General features: G+C 40.0%; 1 protein-coding gene across 3 annotated transcripts in view; it reads left to right on the top strand.

Moving 5' to 3' along the window:
* LOC126483725 (valine--tRNA ligase-like) overlaps nucleotides 1–23,473 on the top strand; it is a 215,685-nt gene that overhangs the window by 182,187 nt on the left and 10,025 nt on the right. Inside the window, exon 19 of one of the 3 annotated variants that reach the window (XM_050106862.1) lies at nucleotides 22,683–22,723. The exons of 1 other annotated variant lie outside the window; for it this stretch is intronic. In XM_050106862.1, coding sequence (XP_049962819.1) covers nucleotides 22,683–22,708 — 26 coding nt within the window. In that variant the 3' untranslated portion in view covers nucleotides 22,709–22,723. Of the gene's footprint in view, nucleotides 1–532; nucleotides 597–22,682; nucleotides 22,724–23,473 lie in introns of those variants that run through there. One more of the 3 variants, XM_050106871.1, reaches the window with a different exon arrangement.

A 23,473-nucleotide genomic window follows, 5' to 3' on the forward strand; every position in this document is an offset into this window, starting at 1 on the left:
TCATCTACCATAAATATGAAAACTCTTCACTTGGTTCTAAAACTCCATTCTTAATATTCACTGTTTTCTTTTTAATGTGTTGGGGTTACATTCTATTTTAGGCTTATTATGTCTCATTTTCTGGGCTACTTTCAAACGTTGTTGGTCAAGTTGTTCCATTTGTTGCCAAAGTTCATCAGCATTAGAGGCGAACAGCACAATGTTAACAGCAAAACAAACATGGTTAAGGATTGTAATGTTTTGTTAAGTGACTATAAACAGCCATTTTTAACCATCAGCTGTTTCTTTTAAAACCTATATGTCTACTTGTTTTGGTAGTGGAGCATCTTCATAGAACATAAAGTGAAACCAGATCACTTAAAAGCAAATTTCATGTTCCCTTTTGGCTGACACAATCTCATAGCTGTCATAGTAAGAATCCACAATCAGTAGTCAAATGTTGCTCTTCCAGTAGTAATGAACATGCGTCACAGTGATTAATGATTCAGGTGTGTATCATTAACACATATTCCTTCATCTTTTCCCTGTTTAGAGTTCCAGAAACTTCCTCTGTGACCACTGAGAATAGTTTTGATGATGCGGAAGATGTTTACCTGACTCATACAGTTGTGAATTTGTTATTACCATGAAGAATCCTAATGGAGTCTGCAGCACTGATGCAAGTATATTCATTATTGTGACATAGTTTTGCTTTTTAGCAAGGGCTGTTAATACAAATTTTATTGAATATGTGTTAAAAGCTTTTTCAAAATTTATGAAATTGAAGCAAAACACAATTCACACTCAATGTTCTATACTATATTTTCATTCTCCACTGACAAATGGTCCATCGTGCTTCTAAAACTAGCCTTTCGATTTGTTTTATTAAACTCAAGTAGGTTTCTTGTATTTCTCTCTTTGATTGGTAACAATGTTAGCAAATTTTAGTACATTACAGAGAGAGGGCTGTAAGCCTATGGTTTTTATTTCTTCTCTATCTCTTTTTTTGTAAGGTAGAAAAATCACAGATTTATTCCAGGTCGTGGAATGATTTTACTTTATAGACATTCAATAAATAATATTGCAAGTTTCTTGTGCATTACTTTGTCTCTAGCTTTAACTACTCATATTCAGGGGTGCCGACTTATAAAAAATATTGGGGGGTCCAAACTGGTGGTCTTGTCCCGGGAAATTTTTCTAAATTTTAAATGAAAAATAGTGAGTTTTAAAGTTTTTTAAGCATTTTAGTGTCATATGATCAACATTATAACCCAAAAAACTTGACTCTCGATAACTCGACACTCTGGGAAACTTAACACGCCCGACATTTTTTGGCTTTGAAAAAAGAAACAAAGCATAAACACACATGGTATTTTCGTAAAAAGCTAATTTAATTTACAGTAATAATCGTGCTTATAGACTATTACAGAGCAGTGAATATATAGCTCTGAAAAGATTGAAATTATATTCAAATAAATCCTAAACTATCATTAAAAGAGTAAAACATAAAATATTGCTGTTGCACAGTAACAGCACTTTAATAAGTGAAATAGCTAATTTAAGCTTACTTTGAATAAGGTTCATGGTTGATTAAATAAAAACAATATCTCAAAGTTAATGCTTTAATACAATTAATAAAGTTAATACAGTATGCCTAATACTTTCAGTCAAAAAGTATGTAAATAGCAGATTTTAATTGGGTCTTACACCCTAAAAATATTTAAGTATTTGAAAATAACTAATATAGTACTGTAGTAATATAGAAGTACAGTACTAAACTAGTATTAATATTTCAAAACTGAAAATTTAACATTGTGTATGTATTTAATTCTCTATTTTATAAAGATTTTTAATATTGCTCTAAATGCCATTATTAGGGCTAGAGTGTCTTTAGAAAGGTGCAAATGTTGACCTTCTGACTGGATTACTGAATATGAAATCATTGATGACTGGTCAGATATCCAATTCATCCAAAACATCTCGGTGGGCATGAAGAAAAGCCAGGTTGTTCAATCGCTTCTGTCCCATCGTTGATCGGAGATATGACTCCAGATGTCTAAGGGCACTAAATGACTGTTCTGCTGTTGCTGTCATGATTGGAACTACTTGGAGAAGCTTAATGCATTTCACTACTTCACATAACATTTTCTCCAACTACAGGCTCTTGTGTAATGTACTTTCTTACATCATGCATGTTTTTTAAGAATAGCTATTTTTTATTAGGGATGTTGGCTAACTTATTCAAGTGTAAGCTCTGTCTCTCAATGTTTAGGTCATTTTTGAAAAACTCATTTGATTTTTCCAAATTTGTTTCACCTCTGTTTACTAAAAGCAAGCACTCTTGTTCAACTGCAATGACCTGTGTGAGTCCAGTTGAAGCAAACTGCTCAGTAATGCAAGATTGCACTGTTTCACAAACTTCAATGTAAAGAGCTTTGTAGTATTCCATTGGGGTTTGAAAGCATACAATGAGCTGGATTCATTGTTTTCATACTTCTTTGGCATACTTCAATTCCAAGGAAGTGAAGGATCATCAACTTGTGAAGGTTTTTCTTTTGAACAAAGTTCCCAAAAGTGTTAAAAACTATCATGCCTTCCATTCAATATACGAATTAAGCCTTCATATATTTTTTACAGATCAGCAACACTTAGATGAGAGCATTGAATTTTTTCATTGACATCCTCTACTGGGTTCATTGAATGGCAATAAAGATGTTAAAAGAAGTAAGACTTGAATTGTAACATTGTCTCAAGGTAGCCTGCACATTTGTAACCTGCCACTGTTTTGTCTTCTGCAGAAAATGTTACAAAAAACTCTAGACGTTCTTCAGAGTTTTTCAATATGCTCAAGATATTAGAAGCTCGCGTAGCCCATTGAGTCGGGCAAAGGGGTCATAGACCAGTGTATGCTTCTGAAAAGTCCCATTCTTTTGTTGCATTCCCTTATGGTGTTTATTAAGTCCTTGGCTAAAGCCATAACATCCCTCATAGATGTAAGATGGCGGAGACTGTCTACAACTGCCAAGTCTAAACTGTGAGCAGTGCAGTGCACACAACGTGCTTTGGTTGTATATCCAAAACTAACTTTTTTAGTCCTTTGAACTTACCTCTCATATTAGAGGCACCATTGACAAATCAAGACGACAAAAATGTCTTAAAATACTAAACAGAGTTTGTGATTCAGTGTTGGGAGTCTCGTATAAGCCAATAAAGTCTTTGTTGATGATTAAGAAATCATTTACAGTACGAATACAAAACGTCACTTGTTCATGAATCAAAGAATCATTTGATTCGTCAACCATAATAGAAAAATGATCAATCTTCATGACTGAAGCCAATACCTTTCTCAACAAACCTTCCTAGTAGGTCAATGATCTCATTTTGAATATCGTGGGACGTCTACTTATACCCCAAATGCCCCAACCAATATTTAAACTCAGGTATGTCATGCTTTTGGAGTTCCAACAATTGAAAAATATTTGAGTTTACACCTTCATGCCCTCTAATTGCTGGTCCTTGTTGGCAAATAAATTACGCTGTAGTAAAAATTGCCTCAAGAGCTAAACGGCCTTTCTTCATATCACTAACTGTTCATTCAATTGGGAGGCCACACTTCTGTTAGTGATAGAATTTAGTTTCAGAACACCTTCTTTATGCATAAACGTATTTTCATGAAGACTGAATTTTTCCAAAGCCTTTTTCCAGTTAGAAAACCCTATGGAAGTAAATGCATCTTCTTTTTGTTGAACAAAATTGTAATAGATTTTTAGCATCTGCCTCTTCACAGGTTTTGCAAAAAACTTTTTTGGTAGATGCTTCATATTCTAGCCATGTATATTTGATCAGCTGAGACTTCTGAAATGATCTTCTCTTACTGGATTGTCCAGGTTTCAGCTGTGAACGGTTCTTGCCTGAAGACAATGAAGCAATTGACAACAAAATAATTGTTGGAGGTTGACTTGCAGTATAATCAACTTCCAAGCACACCTTTTTGGTAACAAATTTATCCATTGCAAACTTAATTCACAATACACTAAGAAACTAAAATAAACGAATAAAATATACTCATATAAAATAGTCCAATAGACAATAAAGTCGGAACACTAAACACACCTGCAGCATAGGCTGAACGAAACTATCCACACTGAATGACTGTGACAGCAGGGTGGGTTTTATATAGTCGTGGTGTCGTAATGTCTCGAAGCATCAAGGCAATGTGGGGTGGAAGGTTCCAGGCATTTCTGCTCCAGTTCTTTTGATGTTGCCGCGGCTGCAGCACTGGCCTGCTGGCGCCAGACTTTACCCGAAGGTTTGCGCACCCAGACAAATTCTAAGTGTGCCCGCAGCACCATAACACTATCATGATTCACACCACTCTTTTTCAGGTAACCTGCTTACTTCCATAATAATTATTTGTTTTAACTCATTACCGAATGTATTTTAAAAGGCAGCTATTGTCAAACAAGGAAAAAAAATTACAACATAATCATGTGATTCTACAAAGCATAATATAACTAATAATTTTCTTAAATTATTGGTAGGGGGGGGGGGGGCACTCTGTCCCCCAAACGAATTTTTGAGTGAGTTCAGGTCCTCCAAGGCCCCATGGAGTCGATGCCTGTGCTCATATTGAAACATCATCGTCTTCAAGCACTATTATTTTCTTTGTACCTCAAATGATTTTATGCACCTCATTTGGTGCTACTTTCTGACTGTCAATTTTTATTGGTAACTGTCTCCTGAACCACAACAACATTTTCAAAAATCTTCAAATGTCTGTGCAATAGTCTCTCTGTTGTTAGTTACTGTTCTTATTGCCATTTTAATTGGTGAAATGTAATTTCTACACAACGTAAGATTCCGTTTTTCTCATACTCATATTATTTTTGTAATTTCTCTTATCAAAGTTTCATTGTAACTCCTCACCTTCTTTGAGATAGTTCCACATACGTTTGTTCAGCTCAGCATAAGTTAAAATATGAAAGCAATATGAAAGTAATAGCATTGCTCTTGTGCTCAGATACATGTAAAGGACAAAACAGAAACTCTGATTTCAGTTCAGTGTATTTTTTTCATGTGGAAAAGTGAAAAAATGGTACATAATTGATCATACATTTATACTTACTATATTTGCTTCTGCCGAATATTACATTCTTAATTGTAATTTTGTGTTTAAATTTGATATAGTTACAAATAATGACTTGTCCAATATCTAATGTGCTGTATGGTACACGTGAGATTTAATGGACTAAATACTGTGCAATAAATATGATGGTAGAATAGTAGAAAATAAGGTACTGGTACCAGTAACTTAGCCAGATAATGAGTATTAGTTGATTTTATCTGCGCGGAAACAAAATACAAGATTTGATGAATGGGCACACACGATGTTGATGACATGGAAAAAAACTAACTGGTGCAATGTTAAACAGTTTTTTATTAATTGAAGAAAACTGACTAAATGAGCATAAGCTGTGTGTGTGAGTGAGTAAGTTTCATCTTTGAACTTCCATCATCCATATGATGCATAATTTTAGATGGGTGTCAGTTTTTACCTTGGTCTCAGTATTCTAAAATCGTAAAGAGATAGAAATGTTTTCTGATATTGTAGTGTATGTGAAGCTTTATGGGGACTGGGACCTCTCTGCTGTGTAGTGGGATTGGGTCAGGAGGCCAATAGTTCACCATCCTGGGTGGGGTAGCAATGGAGTGGATGCCAGGTAGTTGTTCAGCATTTCATCATGAAAACGTCATTGTTAAAACATTCATTTATTGCTCATCAGCTACAACAATGAGGATGATACTTGGAGAGTCCAATGCCCTATGGGCGTAAGCAGTAGGCAGCCTGCAAAATGATGTGACCATCAGGAGGCAGCACCCCAGTAGTGTGAAGTGTCGTACTGCTGGTAGAGTGATAATGGCAATGACTGAGAAAGGGTGTTGTTCACAGTAGTGTGTGGTGGCCCATGATGCAGGCTAGGGGCAGCCTGGCTTCACAGGGCCACATGTGCCGAGGTGCACTGACTCATGCCTGGACCTGGTGTGGTTGAGACAATTCACAGTAGTGGCATCTGTCCACACAAGCAGAGGCTGGCAGCAAGGAGTTTGCCTGCACACAAGCTAAAGTCGCTGAGTGTCTGCAACACCCCAGGCTTGAAGTATAGGCTACCAGGTGGTCCACCAGTTGGAGAGCACTAAATCCACAGCGTTGGTTTCAGTGTGAGCAGCAGGGCCGCAGCTAGTAGTGGCAGACTCCGGAGGTGTAGTGTGGTTGATCCATGTAGAGTTTTAGACCACTGTAGGCCCCTCTCAGAGCTGGTGGCTGCCAGACTTATATGGACTTGACCCATCCTTGTTTTGCTAAAGCATCAGTTTCTATCACGTAACTCATACCAGAACCATGGCTCAAATCTCAAGTAATCAGGTCACCCCCATGCTGTAGTGGCCTTGCCTTTCTGCTGCATCAATGCTATTATGCCTCAGCCTATCTGTTTGGATGCAGCGTGTGTAACTAACTCGATGCCTCAGACACAGTACTTGTCATATCAGCAGGTAGCTCCCAATGCAATTTCGCCTGGATGGTCTAAACTGTCCTGCTTTTGCCACCACTAGCATTATCATGGAAGATGTCTCAGTTTTACTTATTTGTGCCACAACAGCTTAAATAACATGTGAGTTCTACCGAAAATAATGGAAATTAAAAGGAAACACACAGGAATGATTCCAAGGTAAGCTAGTAATCCTGATAATTGTATGTAAATCATTGTTTTGTATGTATTTTCTATGTGAAGCAACAAAAATTCACTCCTGCAAAATTCTGTCTTGGACATATACTATTTTTTAAAATTTTGTGAATAGTTTGTACAAGGTATATTATTTAGATAAATACAGTAGAAATACTTCTTTTAGTAGTAATGTATGTAATTCATGCATTAGGTACATTGTCACAACACCTCAAAGTGTTCAGTGAAATTGTAATAATACTTGGTAATGTAGATAACTGTGGGTGTGTATGAAGCTCAAAATTTCTTTACCTCTTTAGAAGTTGTACGTTCCATATTAGTGCTGAGGCTGTATTCAGTTCACTCCATACTGTTATGGCATAGTTTTTTATTTCAGGTTAATATATTGTTTCTTTTTCTCCATTGTAGTGACTCAGTATTCATTTGCAGTGGTGTCATTACCATCATGGGAAACCTCAGTCTTTGTTATTTTAATTATTTATTCACACATTCATTTTGAGTAGCTGTAAGTTTTCTCATTGTTTCACGGTATTTGCATAGGTCAATATTTTTAAAATTTTCTCTATAGTAAAGCTCAAGACAGACCAGATAGCCAAGCATGCCCAAGTACCCACTTCCAGGTCACAGGGAGGTGCAATGACCCCGAATTGAATATGCCTCGTAGATTAACGATGGTGTTCACTGTGCAAGTCAGCCTGAATGTAGTTTTTAGATGATTTTCCTCATCCACTTTGGTAAATACAGGTCTGATTCCCAGGTTTTGCCTCAGTTACTTTATATGCAAACACTGTGAGAAAACAGTGTCACATTTGGCCAACAAGTACGGGTCTCCATGAAGTTGGAGATGTAATGCACAAGTCATGACCCTACAGTGGCTGGATACAAGACATTGGAAAGGATGGGAAGCACTACACACAAGTAAATTGTCTATAAAGTTAAAAAACTAAGCTTTGCGGTACTGTAGTCCATATAGGATCTTAGCTTGCAGACAAACTTATACTTCATTCTCTGCATTAAGCATGATGTGGATGTGGTACTTGAAAGACATATAGTCAGCAGACCATATATCCAGTCACTTTTGACAGCTTACAAAACTGAAGATGCTGCTGCTTAATAAGTTACCTCTTAACTTATTAACCCTCAGGATTTTTTATCTGAACAAATTGTGCTGAAAAGTAGCGCTGCCAATTTTTTTGTGAAAACTTGTAAAGGTTTTTAAGTAAAACAAACATTATTAACATTCATATTTATATTTCAACATAGACACCCTGGCAAGGAACACATTTCTTCCAACAAAAGACCAGTTTGTTGATACAATCAGTGTGGAATGTTCAACTTTGTTGGTGGAGCCACACCCTCACTTCTGCCTGCACTGCTTCATCACCATCAAAGTGAAGTCCTTGAAGGCATTCTTCAAGTTTTGTAAACAGGTGACAATGAGATGGGGGCTAGGTCAAACAGTATTTAGCATGATCGATAATAGTGAACCCAAGGTGTCAGATTGTTGCAGATGTCCACAGCACTTGTGTGTGGTCTGGCATTGTCACGCTGAAGGGGAGGGCACTCCATTTGTGTACAAATTCTTCAAATTAAAAACTTGATTACAACACACTGTTTTTCACACACCAACATAGTTATGTTACAAACTACCATGTTCCACGCTACAATTCAGAGCCCGCAAGTGGAAGAGAGCTGCAAATGTGTAGACATGAAGAATAAAGGTGTAGAGTGATATTAATATTTTCTTTGTTTAAAATGCCATGAAATTTTAAAAGTGTAGAATTTCTTCATTTTCTGCGAATTTCTCATGTCTGAGAGACCTCTTCTTATTTTTGTTCACTTCTCTTTTCCCCCTTATCTGTTTAGTCCTTTGTGGCAAATTTTTAATACCAAGATCTTACAATTTGGTATCAAAGTTGTAATTCTCTAATAAAATTATCAAATTTACACTGTCCAGTCATATTAATGTGACATCTTTCAAACCAGTGAATAACCATCTTTTGCAGCATGGACTGCTACAAGACATGCAGGGAGAATCAGTAAGGTTCTGGCAGGTACTGACAGGGATGTCAAGCTACGCTGACTCCTGTGCAGTGACCAGTTGCCCTAGGTATCTCAGTTGAAGATATGTGGCTCGAATAGCCTGATCGAGGTGCCCCCAAATTCTTGATTTGGTTTAAATCTGCAGAGTTTGGTGGCCAGTGGAATACGGTAAGTCATCCTAAGAAATTTTGGTCTTATGTCAAAGCGGTAGGTGGATCAAAACAAAATGTTCAGACACTCTGTGACCAAAATGGTACTGAAACAGAGGATGACAGACTAAAGGCCGAAATACTAAATGTCTTTTTCCAAAGCTGTTTAACAGAGGAAGACTGCACTGTAGTTCCTTCTCTAGATTGTCGCACAGATGACAAAATGGTAGATATCGAAATAGACGACAGAGGGATAGAGAAACAATTAAAATCGCTCGAAAGAGGAAAGGCCGCTGGACCTGATGGGATACCAATTCAATTTTACACAGAGTACGCGAAGGAACTTGCCCCCCTTCTTGCAGCGGTGTACCATAGGTCTCTAGAAGAGCGTAGCATTCCAAAGGATTGGAAAAGGGAACAGGTCATCCCCGTTTTCAAGAAGGGACATCAAACAGATGTGCAGAAATATAGACTATATCTCTAACATCGATCAGTTGTAGAATTTTGGAACACATATTATGTTCGAGTATAATGACTTTTCTGGAAACTAGAAATCTACTCTGTAGGAATCAGCATGGGTTTCAAAAAAGACGATCATGTGAAACCCAGCTCACACTATTCGTCCACGAGACTCAGAGGGCCATAGACACGGATTCCCAGGTAGATGCCATGTTTCTTGACTTCCGCAAGGCGTTCGATACAGTTCCCCACAGTTGTTTAATATGAACAAAGTAAGAGCATATGGACTATCAGACCAACTGTGTGATTGGATTGAAGAGTTCCTAGATAACAGAATGCAGCATGTCATTCTCAATGGAAAGAAGTCTTCTGAAGTAGGAGTGATTTCGGGTGTGCTGCAGGGGAGTGTCGTGGGACCGTTGCTGTTCACAATATACATAAATGACCTTGTGGATGACATCGGAAGGTCACTGAGGCTTTTTGCGGATGATGCTGTGGTATATCGAGAGGTTGTAACAATGGAAAATTATACTGAAATGCAGGAGGATATGCAGGGAATTGACGCATGGTGCAGGGAATGGCAATTGAATCTCAATGTAGACAAGTGTAATATGCTGCGAATACATAGAAAGAAAGATCCCATATCATTTAGCTACATTATAGCAGGTCAGCAACTGGAAGCAGTTAATTCCATAAATTATCTGGGAGTATGCATTAGGAGTGATTTAAAATGGAATGATCATATAAAGTTGATCGTCGGTAAAGCAGATGCCAGACTGAGGTTTATTGGAAGAATCCTAAGGAAATGCAATCCGAAAACAAAGGAAGTAGGTTACAGTATGCTTGTTCACCCACTGCTTGAATATTGCTCAGCAGTGTGGGATCCGTACCAGATAGGGTTGATAGAAGAGATAGAGAAGATCCAACGGAGAGCAGGGCACTTCGTTACAGGATCATTTAGTAATCGCGAAAGCGTTATGGAGATGATAGATAAAGTCCAGTGGAAGACTCTGCAGGAGAGATGCTCAGTAGCTCGGTACAGGCTTTTGTTGAAGTTTCGAGAACATACCTTCATCGAGGAGTCAAGCAGTATAGTGCTCCCTCCTACATATATCTCGTGAGGAGACCATGAGGATAAAATCAGAGAGATTAGAGCCCACACAGAGGCATACCGACAATCCTTCTTTCCACGAACAATACGAGACTGGAATAGAAGGGAGAACTGATAGAGGTCCTCAGGGTACCCTCCGCCACACACCGTCAGGTGGCTTGCAGAGTGTGGATGTAGATGTAGATGTCATAACGGGGCATTTCGAACCACACACATACACTGCAAATTGTGTGACGTGTTGCATTGTCCTGGTAGTGGATGCCATCGTGCCAAGGAAAAACAAACTGCATGTAGCAGTGGACATGGTCCCCAAGGATAGATGCATACTTGAGTGAATTCATTTTGTCTTCCAGAACCATAACACTCCCTCCTCTGGCCTGGACCCTTTCAATGGTAGTTCCAAGATGTTTGCTTTCATATGTTTCATGCTGTCCACACCAGTGGAACATAAAATGTGATTCAGACTGAAAAGGCCACTTGTCACCTCTCAGTGGATGCCCAGTTATGGTATTAGCATGCAAATTGCAGCCTTCATCGCTGATTAACAGCCGTCAGCATGGGTGCATGAACCAGGTGCCTGCTGAGAAGGTCCATATGCAGCAACATTTGCCAAATGGTCATTGAGGAGATACTGTTGGTAGCCCCTTGGTTAATCTGTGTGGTCACTTGCTCAACACTTACATGTCTATTTGCCTGTACATGTCTCCACAGCCACCATTCAGCCCTGTCCTTCATTTCCCGTGTTGCACCAGAATTGCCTTGGCACTGGTTTTGGATAGTGCCATTTTGCCATGCATGGTATACTTCAACCATAATAGCATGTGAACAGTTTACAGACTTAGCTGTTTTGGAAGTGCTTTCATGCCTCATCTGAAAGCCAATGATCATGCTCTATTGGATGTCAGAAAAGTTGCTCTATTTTCACGTAATGAGGAAGACAGCACTGTTTTCCATGTCCCCCCAGCACTTTATATACCCTCCACTGCTAATACTGCTGCCTGCTGTCTGTGAGTGCCTATTGCATGTTGACATTGAACATTCTTGGTGGTCACATTAATGCGACTGTATCGTATGTTGTTTGTGATCTATCATATTGTGCTTGGTGGAGGGTACCTTGTATCACTATTAGTTATTTTCTTTCCGGTCTCACTTGCATTTAGAGTGAGGAAAAAATGACTATGTGCCTTCATATGAGCCTTAATTTCTCTTATTTTATCTTTGAAGTCCTTATGCAAAATGTACATTGGCAGAAGCTGAATCGATCTCCAGTCAGCTTTAATTGCTTGTTGTCTAAATTTTCCATGAAAAGAATGTTGTCTTTCCTCCAGGGAAGCATCTTCATAATACTTGCATGCTGATCAAACCTACTAGTAATACATTACTAATGCTGTGTTCAAACATCATGAGATTGTTCCTCCTACTCATCTGCATTAACTTACATTTTTCTACATTTTGTCAAGTCATCTCGTATCCTCCATCAGTCACTCAGTGATGATGATCAGCATCATATATCCTTCCTTGCACCATTTACTTTTTTGACATACTTATGTAGCTTAACATAAAGCACGCTAACTTCTGATATAGGGTGGTGAGCCAGACCTGGAACAAATTCACACAGCAGATTAATAACTTTTTTTACTTCCCTGCCTGAATGAACAGACGTTAATGGCAATTGAGAGCCATCCAAAATTAATTCTAAATAAATTAACTGAATTCAAATATCTTGGCATTGGCTGTGTTGTGTGTAGATGTACTACCTATTAGTGACATATGAAAATTTGTACCAGACTGGGACTCAAACCTGGGTTTACCACTTATCATGGCAGTCACCTTGACCGCACTGCCTATCCATGCATGCCTGTTGAAATGACCAAAACTTCCATATGCCACAATGTCTGCATCCCTATACCATGGCCCCCAACATTGATTACTAATGCTCACAGCTTTACTCTGTATTCCTGCACCAGTGAGAACAAGACTAAGAAGGATTGAGACTCATGATATTATTGTCTTGTACCCACTTCAGCATTTAATATTTACTTTCATGTCTCAATGACCAAACATTAACAACATTGACAGCCACCCACAAGTAAATATTATGTACTGTGGCAGGCACAAGACAGTAATTTCATGGGTCTTGATCCCTCTTAGTCTTGTTCTCACTGGTGCAGGAATACAGAGTAAAGCTGTGAGCATTAATTGATGGTTTAGGGATGTAGCCTTTGTGATATATGAAAGTTTGAGTTAGTCCATGAGGCAAACATGGATAGCCAAAGTGATTAACATGACCGCTCGTGATAAGTGGGAAATTTGGGCTCGAGTCCCAGTCTGGCACAAATTTTCATACTCCACTAATAGGTAGTACATTTGTACCTATGACAATTGATGCCAAGATATTTATGTTCAGTGAATTTATTTAGAATTAATAACTGTTGGTCTGGTAGATCAGCCAGCCTGGGTGTTGTTCGTATGCAAACTTCTTAGGTTGCATAGACAAACGCTGGATGATCTCAATGTCCACCCCAGAAAATACAATGCACAAACGGTTAAAATATGGAAACAGGCAGAATATAGTTATGTCCCCCAGTGAACATGATCAATGGTGGATCAGAGGGACCACTGTTATTATCTGTCAAGTGCTACCAGAGGCTCGCTCACAAGGTCACATAGGCCTATAACAGCTTAATTATAGTGGCATGAGCTCAGTTAAATCTCTTGTGACTGCTATTTGGATATCAACCCTGCTTTGGACGTTGGCTTTGTGGCTTACATTGTTGATGTTTATACTGGGCTCCATTCAGGACAACCACGGCTTTGTTCACAGACATTTTAGTGATGATGAGTTCTTACCCTATTGTGTGTTCAGTGGTGTATTCAGCTCCAGTTCCTGTGTTATGGACCCCAAGTTGCAACAGCAACAGCAACAGTTTGCAGCTCAAGAGTAATGGCAAAACAGCAGCAGGCATGTCTTCTCCAGATCCTGCCTCAGCAACAACAAACACACCAGTCGGTGGTTGTGGCTGTGCCCTCACCACCATTTGCTGATCATTCAACAAGTCATCTGAGAGCTGGAAATATACTTCCAGCACTTTGAACTACAACATTTTGCTTATAACATTTCTGGTTTGTGGCAATGTTCTTTGCTTTTGTCATCTACTAGCTCTTTATACAAAGTGGTGTACAAATTGAAACCACTTTAGGACCCTAGTCAATTGTTTTTCAATGTGTGGTCTGTTAATTAAATACTATGGCCAGCATATGCCTCTTGTTTTGGCTAGGCTCCAGTTTAATCAATTTTCTAAACAACATGGGCAGCTTGGACCACTGACTTGCAGAGTCTTGCAAGCATGTGCAATTTACAATCGGGACTGTACAGTGTCCTGATTTATTTGAGGTACAACTGGGTGTCTTACCCCTGTCAGGAAGGTCGCCATTAAAACTTAATCTAAATCTGAGCCTGGGAAGTAGGATATACAAGATTATTCATAAGTACCTCCAGGATTTCAGAAGACGACAGTGCAAAAACTACAAGACATACTGAAAACAGACACACATATGTGGACAGAGAATCTCGCCAGGTTTGTAACTCACACTACAGGTGCTCATTATGGGCTTTGTTTGTAATGTGGCAAACATCAATTTGCAGGTGCAAATAATTGATACCATGTGTCCAGGCAGGCGCAAAGGCCCCTTTGCGAATCTGGTAATTGGGTTGCCTATCTACAGCAGGGAACTAATTTGGTGAGACAATATGGTGATAAGGGTTAACAATGAAACTTGAGGACAGTACTGCTTACAGGTGAAGTCTGTAGTTATAAGAATTCTGCTAACCAACTGTAGGCTTCCATTTACCAGCAGTAGGATGCTGATACATAGAAATAACAAGCAGCAAATTGCAATTGGTTCTCTGATATCTTATCATGGGACATGTGTTCTGTTGGTAGTCTAAAGATTAAGGACGGTCTCAAGGTGGCTCTATGCCTGATGCCTTACACACATGTTATGCCACTGTCACTCACAGTGGATGTGTCCCTGTAAGGCATTGTGGCCATTTTGTTGCACACGTTTTCAGATGGTTTGGAGCACCCGATTGCCTTAAATTACAAAATGTTAAAAGACCGTGCAGCTCAAGTATTTGAGCATCAGTCTAAACTCCTGGATAAGACAGGCGCAGTGGAAGGGAGAATACTCACCTGTCATTAGAGGCCAATGCAGTGATTATCAAAAAATCACAGGATAAGGACTCAACAGACCGATATGCATATAGACCAATCTGTCTACTGAATGTACTAGGCAAGGTCCAGGAGAGGCTACTATGTGATAAACTACAATCACACAGAAAGCTTCTGGGCCTCAGTCCACATCAGTATGGGTTCAGGCTGCACATGTCTATCAACAATGCAGTAAATAGGGTATTACACATAACTCACAGCACACAGGGCAGGTATGTGACGGCAATATGAATTGGTATATCTGACTTTTTGACTACTTTTGGTGGCATACACTATTTTGCAAAGTTAAGACAAATGCAAATCTCAACAGCTTTATGTAACACAGTGTTTCCACAAGTTCTGGAAATCAGGGAATATGAGGAAATTTCAAACATATCAGGGAAATCAGGCAAATTTGAAAAAAAAAAAACCACAGGAAAAACCTCATTTTTATCTCAGTAGATAAAATGGTTTGTTTACTGAAATGTCATGCTTCGTCACTGGCTGGGTGCAGCCCAGTATGTGTGCCGCTTCCCTACTCCCTCATTCTCACTGCTTCTCCCCTTCCTACCACTCCCCTCAGCTTGCAGTCAGTGCTGCCACCACTTCTTGTCACTAGCCTAACAGCTGCTGATGAGAGCCAGGGAGGCATGAGGAGTGGTTTGTTTGGATCTGATTCTCAGAGATTGTTGATGCAGCGGTCACGTGTGCATGAGTTGTGTCTGTGTGATTGTCTGAATATGTGTGTGCTCTCGTTTTCTGACAAAGGTTATGGCTGCAAACTTAGTTGTGAGAGTGTGATTGTCTTTTCTAGATGCCTGTCTGTTGCTCAGCGATCATCTTTACAGTGAGTTGCTATGTAACCTCATTAGTATTGATTCTCAGAGTATTCGACAAGTTATCTGTCGCATGGACTGATCACTGCAGTCTCATTTCATCAACATGGTGTCTGTGACATATAAGTAGCTGGCCACATAAGTGGAGTTCCATGACGGGCCAAAACCGTACGCCAGTTCTGTGGGTATCTCTACCGGATCTGAAGCCCCTTGTTTCACACTAATGTGGAGGCCCTGACCGTTAGATCTAGTCTTGAAGGAATGATTTATGTTCCCTTCTGTACACCTAACGGGCGCACATGCATAAGCAGTTTGCTAGTTAAGAAAACGGCAATATATGATGACATTTGCTGGAAGGGCCACACGGCCTGGTTCTAACATATTAACCCAAAAGCTAACGAATACAGTAACATTTGAAATGAGCTAATACCTCTTGATTGAAGAGGGTCTGTACTGGGTGGACCATGGGTGACTTGCAACCTTTGTTCGGCATTGTCCAGCAGCATGGGAAAACTGCTTCAATGGTGCACTTGGTGGCAAAGGTGTGCCAAAATGGCTGGGGATAGAATAGTAATAACTGACCTGGTAGTCCTGGTGTGGACTGCACTTCACTGCAGTATTTGCAGTACACTGCATGCAGTATTCCAATTGCTGATACTGGGAGGACGAGCTGTGCGTCCAGCACCAGGCTTTGTATTGCTCTGGTCAGTAGAATCACCTTGAGAAGACACAGCTCTGGAAAGCGGCATGAAAAAAATGCAGTAGCACTCCTCTTATTAAATGGACTGTGACAGGACACCGTTGGTGAGCACGGGATAAGAATACTGTGGTTTGTTCATACCCCAGTGAAAGGTGGCGAATGATGATGCAGACCTTGTTGCATTGTGTGGGTTAGCTGCCAAGAGCGCAACCGGGGATGTTGCCTCATCAGAGCAGAACAAGAGAGGGGTTGAGCAATGGTTTGGCATGCCTAGTGTCCAGAAAGTGTGCCATCTAAGTTCTCCCTCCAGTGGAAGTGGCCAGCGAGTGTGTTGTGGGGCTTGTTTCTGGTCTACGCAGCCCATTGTCTGCTGCTACAGATGGAGGCAAGGGAAGGAGTCACCACAGTCTCACCATTCTGCCCACAGGCCAGGTCTGTTTGTGGCATAATGCCATGGATTTTTGTGGTATTTCTATGGAACAAGGACTGTGGTGCTCCTCAGCAGGCCAGAGGCCATGGGTGATGGATTTCAGAAATTGTAGTGGTCTTACCGCAAGTACATTATAGAATGCAGTGTTTTATAGACATTTTATTTATTCTAGTACATTTTATCACTTCAAAAGTAGTTTATATATTAGAAAGTATGGACGATAAGATGAAGAAAATTGTGGCAGTCACTGGCGGCTTGTATGCTATGTACTCATATATTTCTCAAAAGAAAAATCACACAATACATGTAAAATAATAGACATAACACAATGGGTAATAACTGGCAATAATGAACATAGTAGAACCAACATTTTATTGGCAGTCACCTATGGTCTTGGTTTACTAGTACTGGTTTACACAACTCTTCCCCACCTTATACATTTCTTTCAAGAGACCTACTTTTTTCTGAGGTTATTTCTGAAATAAGTGAAGGTATTTTAAACCTGTCTTGTGACACCAAGGAAATGTGTATTTTTGTCACCAAATGCATTTCATTTTATTGAAGTAAAATAACAACAGTGGTCTTAATGAAGCACATACACAATTTGGCTTGCTTCCTCCATATAAAAGCAGTTCATTACAAAAGATGTTGACGTTATTACTTAAGATATTTACCCACACAGGGGAGAAATACAGAAGTCCTTACATTTTTCTGTCAACTTATGTCTTTACTTATCCCTGAGATCTCAAAATTTGTCAAGGAAAAATGCTAAAACTTGCCTAGAAATCAGGGAACTATCAGAGAATTTCACTTGGGAAAACTTGTGGCAACCCTGTAACAGCTTTCTCAACTACTGCAGAGACAGAGTTGTAGAACAGCGAGTCGGCCACTGAAGAGTTGTCAAGAAAATAACCAAAGGGTGCCCACAAGGGTTCATATGTGGACTCATATTCTGAGAAATTGCTATTGAGCAACTGACAGACAACCTAGACAGATATGACAGAGCAAAGAGGATAGTAGTGTATGCTAATGATTTGTTCATAGTGATGTTGGGAATCTCAAGAAGACACTTACAACAAAAAGCTACGCAGCTCCTCATAGACATCAATGAATGATGTAAGACCAATAAACTAACAATTGCAGCTAATAAAATGGACTACTTACTACTAAAAGGTGAACTGAAAAGAAACCCCAGCATCAAGATAAATAACACAGCCTCGCAATGCACAAGAGTGATGAGATATCTAGGTTTACACATTGATGGCTAACTGAAGTCCACTGAACATACCAGACTTAAATTGACAAAGCACTGACAATAATGCATAAATAAGCAAGACTAATACAACAAAATATAGCCTACCCATAAAGATAATACATACATAATCATCTTACACTACTGGAATCCACAATATACATTGCAGTGAGTGCCTGAGTGCATCAACTGAAATTTGCAGCAATTAAAATCATTGTGAGATGTGGCAAAAGAAGTGCTCTTTTCAGGATGTCAGGGGCCTCCAGCACATCATCAGTGGAGGCACTATGCGAGGTGATGGGAGTGTGCCCCATTGACATCACAATCCATCAGAGAGCAGGAGCATACTAATTGAAGAAAGGCAAATGTGAGAAAGTATTTGAAATTGTAGGAGAGGACATCACAGAAAGGCACCGACTAAATCACTGACAAAATTATATCTGGCAGTGAGAATGCGATTTGACAGAAAAAGAGCATCACGTCTATATCTTTTTCTCAAACATTGAGGAACGAATGAGGCCAAAACATATAGATCAGGCCAAAACATATAGATCCTGCATGTGGCATGGTCTGTTTTCTCAGGGGCCGTGGTCCATACTCAGAACACCTCTATCCATTTGGTCTCAGCTAAAACCTGTGGAGAACTAGAAACTCCTGAATATGTCACTTTACACTATGGCAGACACACACACAAACAGCTGATCATAACAACATAGGATGAAGTCTATGACAGACAGGTGATTGGAGCATATTGAATGACATAACTGATAATACATCACATGTTGTTGTTGTTGTGGTCTTCAGTCCTGAGACTGGTTTGATGCAGCTCTCCATGCTACTCTATCCTGTGCAAGCTTTTTCATCTCCCAGTACCTACTGCAACCTACATCCTTCTGAATCTGCTTAGTGTATTCATCTCGTGGTCTCCCTCTACGATTTTTACCCTCCACGCTGCCCTCCAATACTAAATTGGTGATCCCTTGATGCCTCAGAACATGCCCTACCAACCGATCCCTCCTTCTGGTCAAGTTGTGCCACAAACTTCTCTTCTCCCCAATCCTATTCAATACTTCCTCATTAGTTACATGATCTACCCATCTAATCTTCAGCATTCTTCTGTAGCACCACATTTCGAAAGCTTCTATTCTCTTCTTGTCTAAACTATTTATCGTCCATGTTTCACTTCCATACATGGCTACACTCCATACGAATACTTTCAGAAATGACTTCCTGACACTTAAATCAATACTGGATGTTAACAAATTTCTCTTCTTCAGAAACGCTTTCCTTGCCATTGCCAGTCTACATTTTATATCCTCTCTACTTCGACCATCATCAGTTATTTTGCTCCCCAAATAGCAAAACTCCTTTACTACTTTAAGTGCCTCATTTCCTAATCTAATTCCCTCAGCATCACCCGACTTAATTAGACTACATTCCATTATCCTTGTTTTGCTTTTGTTGATGTTCATCTTATATCCTCCTTTCAAGACACTGTCCATTCCATTCAACTGCTCTTCCAAGTCCTTTGCTGTCTCTGACAGAATTACAATGTCATCGGCGAACCTCAAAGTTTTTATTTCTTCTCCATGAATTTTAATACCTACTCCGAATTTTTCTTTTGTTTCCTTTACTGCTTGCTCAATATACAGATTGAACAACATCGGGGAGAGGCTACAACCCTGTCTTACTCCCTTCCCAACCACTGCTTCCCTTTCATGTCCCTCGACTCTTATAACTGCCATCTGGTTTCTGTACAAATTGTAAATAGCCTTTCGCTCCCTGTATTTTACCCCTGCCACCTTTAGAATTTTAAAGAGAGTATTCCAGTCAACATTGTCAAAAGCTTTCTCTAAGTCTACAAATGCTAGAAAAGTAGGTTTGCCTTTCCTTAATCTTTCTTCTAAGATAAGTCGTAAGGTCAGTATTGCCTCACGTGTTCCAGTGTTTCTACGGAATCCAAACTGATCTTCCCCGAGGTTGGCTTCTACTAGTTTTTCCATTCGTCTGTAAAGAATTCGTGTTAGTATTTTGCAGCTGTGACTTATTAAGCTGATAGTTCGGTAATTTTCACATCTGTCAACACCTGCTTTCTTTGGGATTGGAATTATTATATTCTTCTTGAAGTCTGAGGGTATTTCGCCTGTTTCATACATCTTGCTCACCAGATGGTAGAGTTTTGTCAGGACTGGCTCTCCCACGGCCGTCAGTAGTTCCAATGGAATATTGTCTACTCCGGGGGCCTTGTTTCGACTCAGGTCTTTCAGTGCTCTGTCAAACTCTTCACGCAGTATCGTATCTCCCATCATACATCACATATATTATATGAATTATACAGACAACAACAAATGTTCACAAACAAGAAAAAACACAGGAACAGAATACTTGGAATGACTCAGACAATAACATAGATGCTGAAACAAATACAAATAGCGGATTAATTTACAGAACTAGATGTAAGATAAGATTAAATTAAGGCACACAAAAACAGATTGTCATTTTCATGTCTGTAGAAAAGCTCAGTAATAAGTTAATTCAAATTATATAACCGTTATTAAGCTTAGGTAAAATAATAACTGTAATGAAAATCATGCAATTTGTAACTCAACTTAGATAAGTCAAACAATGGAAAATCCAGGATGGAATGTAGGCCCATCCCAGAACCTCTCCCCAGAGTCCGTCTCCCACCTTGTACATGTTTCCTTAAGTCCATAAACCCAACCACCCAGGATGCGCCATTGTGGCTGGTTACTGTGCCCCCACTGAGAGAATCTCTGCTCTCGTAGACCAACACCTTCAACCTATTACTCAGAACCTATCCTCCTATGTAAAAGATACCATTTCCTCAACCGAATCTCCACAGTTCCTGTCCCTTTACCACACGGCGCCCAGCTCATCACTATTGATGCCACCTCCCTGTACACTAACATTCCTAATGCCCATGGCCTTACTGCTGTCGAACACTACCTTTCCATACGCCCTATGGATTCCAAACCAACAACCTCCTTCCTAGTCTCCATGACCAACTATATCCTCACCCACAACTACTTCTCTTTTGAAGGCATTACCTACAAACAAATCTGCGGTATGGCTATGGGCACCCGCATGGCACCATCCTATGCTAACCTATTCATGGGCCATTTAGAGGAATCCTTCCTAAAAACCCAGAATCCTAAGCCCCTCACCTGGTTCAGATTCATTGATGACATCTTTTCTATCTGGATTGAAGGTGAGGACACATTATTCACATTCCTCCAGAACCTCAACAACTTCTCCCTCATTTGCTTCACCTGGTCCTACTCAATCCAACAAGATGTTGACCTTCACCTCAGAGATGGCTACATCAGTACCTCCGTCCATATCAAACCTCCTAACCACCAGCAATACCTCCACTTTGACAGCTGCCACCCATTCCATACCAAGAAGTCCCTTCCTTATAGCCTAGCCACCCATGGTCGTCGCATCTGCAGTGACGAGCAGTCCCTCTCAAAATATATCGAGGGTCTCACTGAAGCCTTCACTGACCGTAATTATCCTCCCATCCTTGTACAAAAACAAATCTCCCGTGCCTTATCTTTCCAGTCTCCCGCCAATTCCCACAGTCCGGCCACAGAGGAGCATTCCCCTCGTAACTCAGTACCATCCCGGACTGGAGCAACTGAATTACATTCTCCGCCAGGGTTTTCATTACCTCTCGTCATGACCTGAAATGAGAAATGTCCTGCCCACTATCCTTCCCACCCCTCCTACCATGGTATTCCGCTGTCCACCAAACCTACACAATATACTCATCCGTCCTTACACAACCCCCAATCCCTTACCTCATGTCTCATACCCCTGTAATAGACCTAGATCCAAGACCTGTCCCATACATCCTCCCACCACCACCTACTCCAGTCCAGTCACTAACATTACCTATCCCATCAAAGGCAGAGCAACCTGTGAAACCAGTCGTGTGATCTACAAGCTAAGCTGCAACCACTGTGCTACATTCTATGTAGGCATGACAACCAACAAGCTGTCTGTCCGCATGAATGGCCACCGACAAACTGTTGTCAAAAAACAAGTGGACTGCCCTGTAGCTGAACATGCTACCAAACAAGATACCCCCATCTCAATGACTGCTTCACAGCCTGTGCCATATGGATCCTTCCCACCAACACCAGCTTTTCTGAATTACGCAGGTGGGAACTTTCCCTGCAATACATCCTACATTCCTGTAACCCTCCTGGCGTCAACCTTTGTTAGTCACTGTCATCACCCATCCAGCCCCCTCCCTGTTCCCATTCCAGCACTACACAGCCGTCATTTCACCACCACACCCAGTCTTTTAATTTCTTTTATTTTTATTTCTCTCTTTTCCGCTACTTACCCTCTCCCCCTTCCACAACTTCTCTCCTACCCTCCGTCTAAACTGCAACGCTTCACTGTCTGCCACTCTCACCGTACTATCTGTATCCCTCCCCCTCCCTGCCCCAGCCTCCTCCTACCCCCACCCATTCGCCACTCCCATCATGCACTGGTGCTGCTGCTCGCAGTGTAGTTTCAGCCCTCTGAGACTGCAGATGTGTGTGCAAGTTGCGCTTGCATGAGTGTGTGTGTGTGTATGTGTGTGTGTGTATGTGTGTGTGTGTGTGTGTGTGTGTGTGTGTGCTGCTGACAAAGGCCTTAATGGCCGAAAGCTATGAATGTGTGAATCTTTTTATTGTGCCTATCGTGGCTCAGCATCTCCGCTATATTGTAAACTTAGATAAGGTTTTACCTTACAGGCACTGTAAACAACATGAAGAAATAAGGAAGTCAGAGACGTACAAATAATGTGCCAATTACTTCCTTGTGTAAAGCACATATGACCCGTAACAAATGTAATGTAAGAGTAATACAACAAATATTTGTACACATAAATTTATCAAGAGTATTAAAGATATTTTGTACACTACATTGAATGTGACCAGCTCAATGACTTGCTGAACTGTCACACCTGAGATTGGTATATGGTTGGATCTGTAACACAAATCTATGTACTTTGTGTTATATTTTATTTCTCCTTCTTAAATGCAAGATTGTTGTTATTTTAGAAACTTTTCCCAAATTTACAATATGTCATAAGGTGATAATGTGTCATAACCTCTATCTATCGTAAATTTCTCTCTTCTATTCACAAACCAATAATTTTAAGATCTTCATTCTGTAATTGCTTTTGAGTCTATAAGTATTTAAAGCTGCAATATTATTAATCCTTATTTCAAATAAGAAATATAAAATAAATTTCACATCCTGTACATGTACAATTTCATATCATGAAAATGCAACCTGTCTTAGTAACTAAGTGACAGGCCATTTATAAAATAAATAAATAAATAAATAATGCCTGCAGTGCTGGGTGTTGTTTTTAAGGGCATACCATTACAATACCCATTTTCATCCCGCTATCCAATGCATATCCAATGCCAATGCATATGCCCTATCCCGCCTCTTTCTTGGCCCTATCATGGAATTTTATCACCAGGGAATTATTTTGCCGTCGACCAACAACTGCAAACAGCCTAGGACAAGTTCC

Source organism: Schistocerca serialis, chromosome 1 (genome assembly GCF_023864345.2).
Source record: "Schistocerca serialis cubense isolate TAMUIC-IGC-003099 chromosome 1, iqSchSeri2.2, whole genome shotgun sequence".
Taxonomy (NCBI): Eukaryota; Metazoa; Arthropoda; class Insecta; order Orthoptera; family Acrididae; genus Schistocerca; species Schistocerca serialis.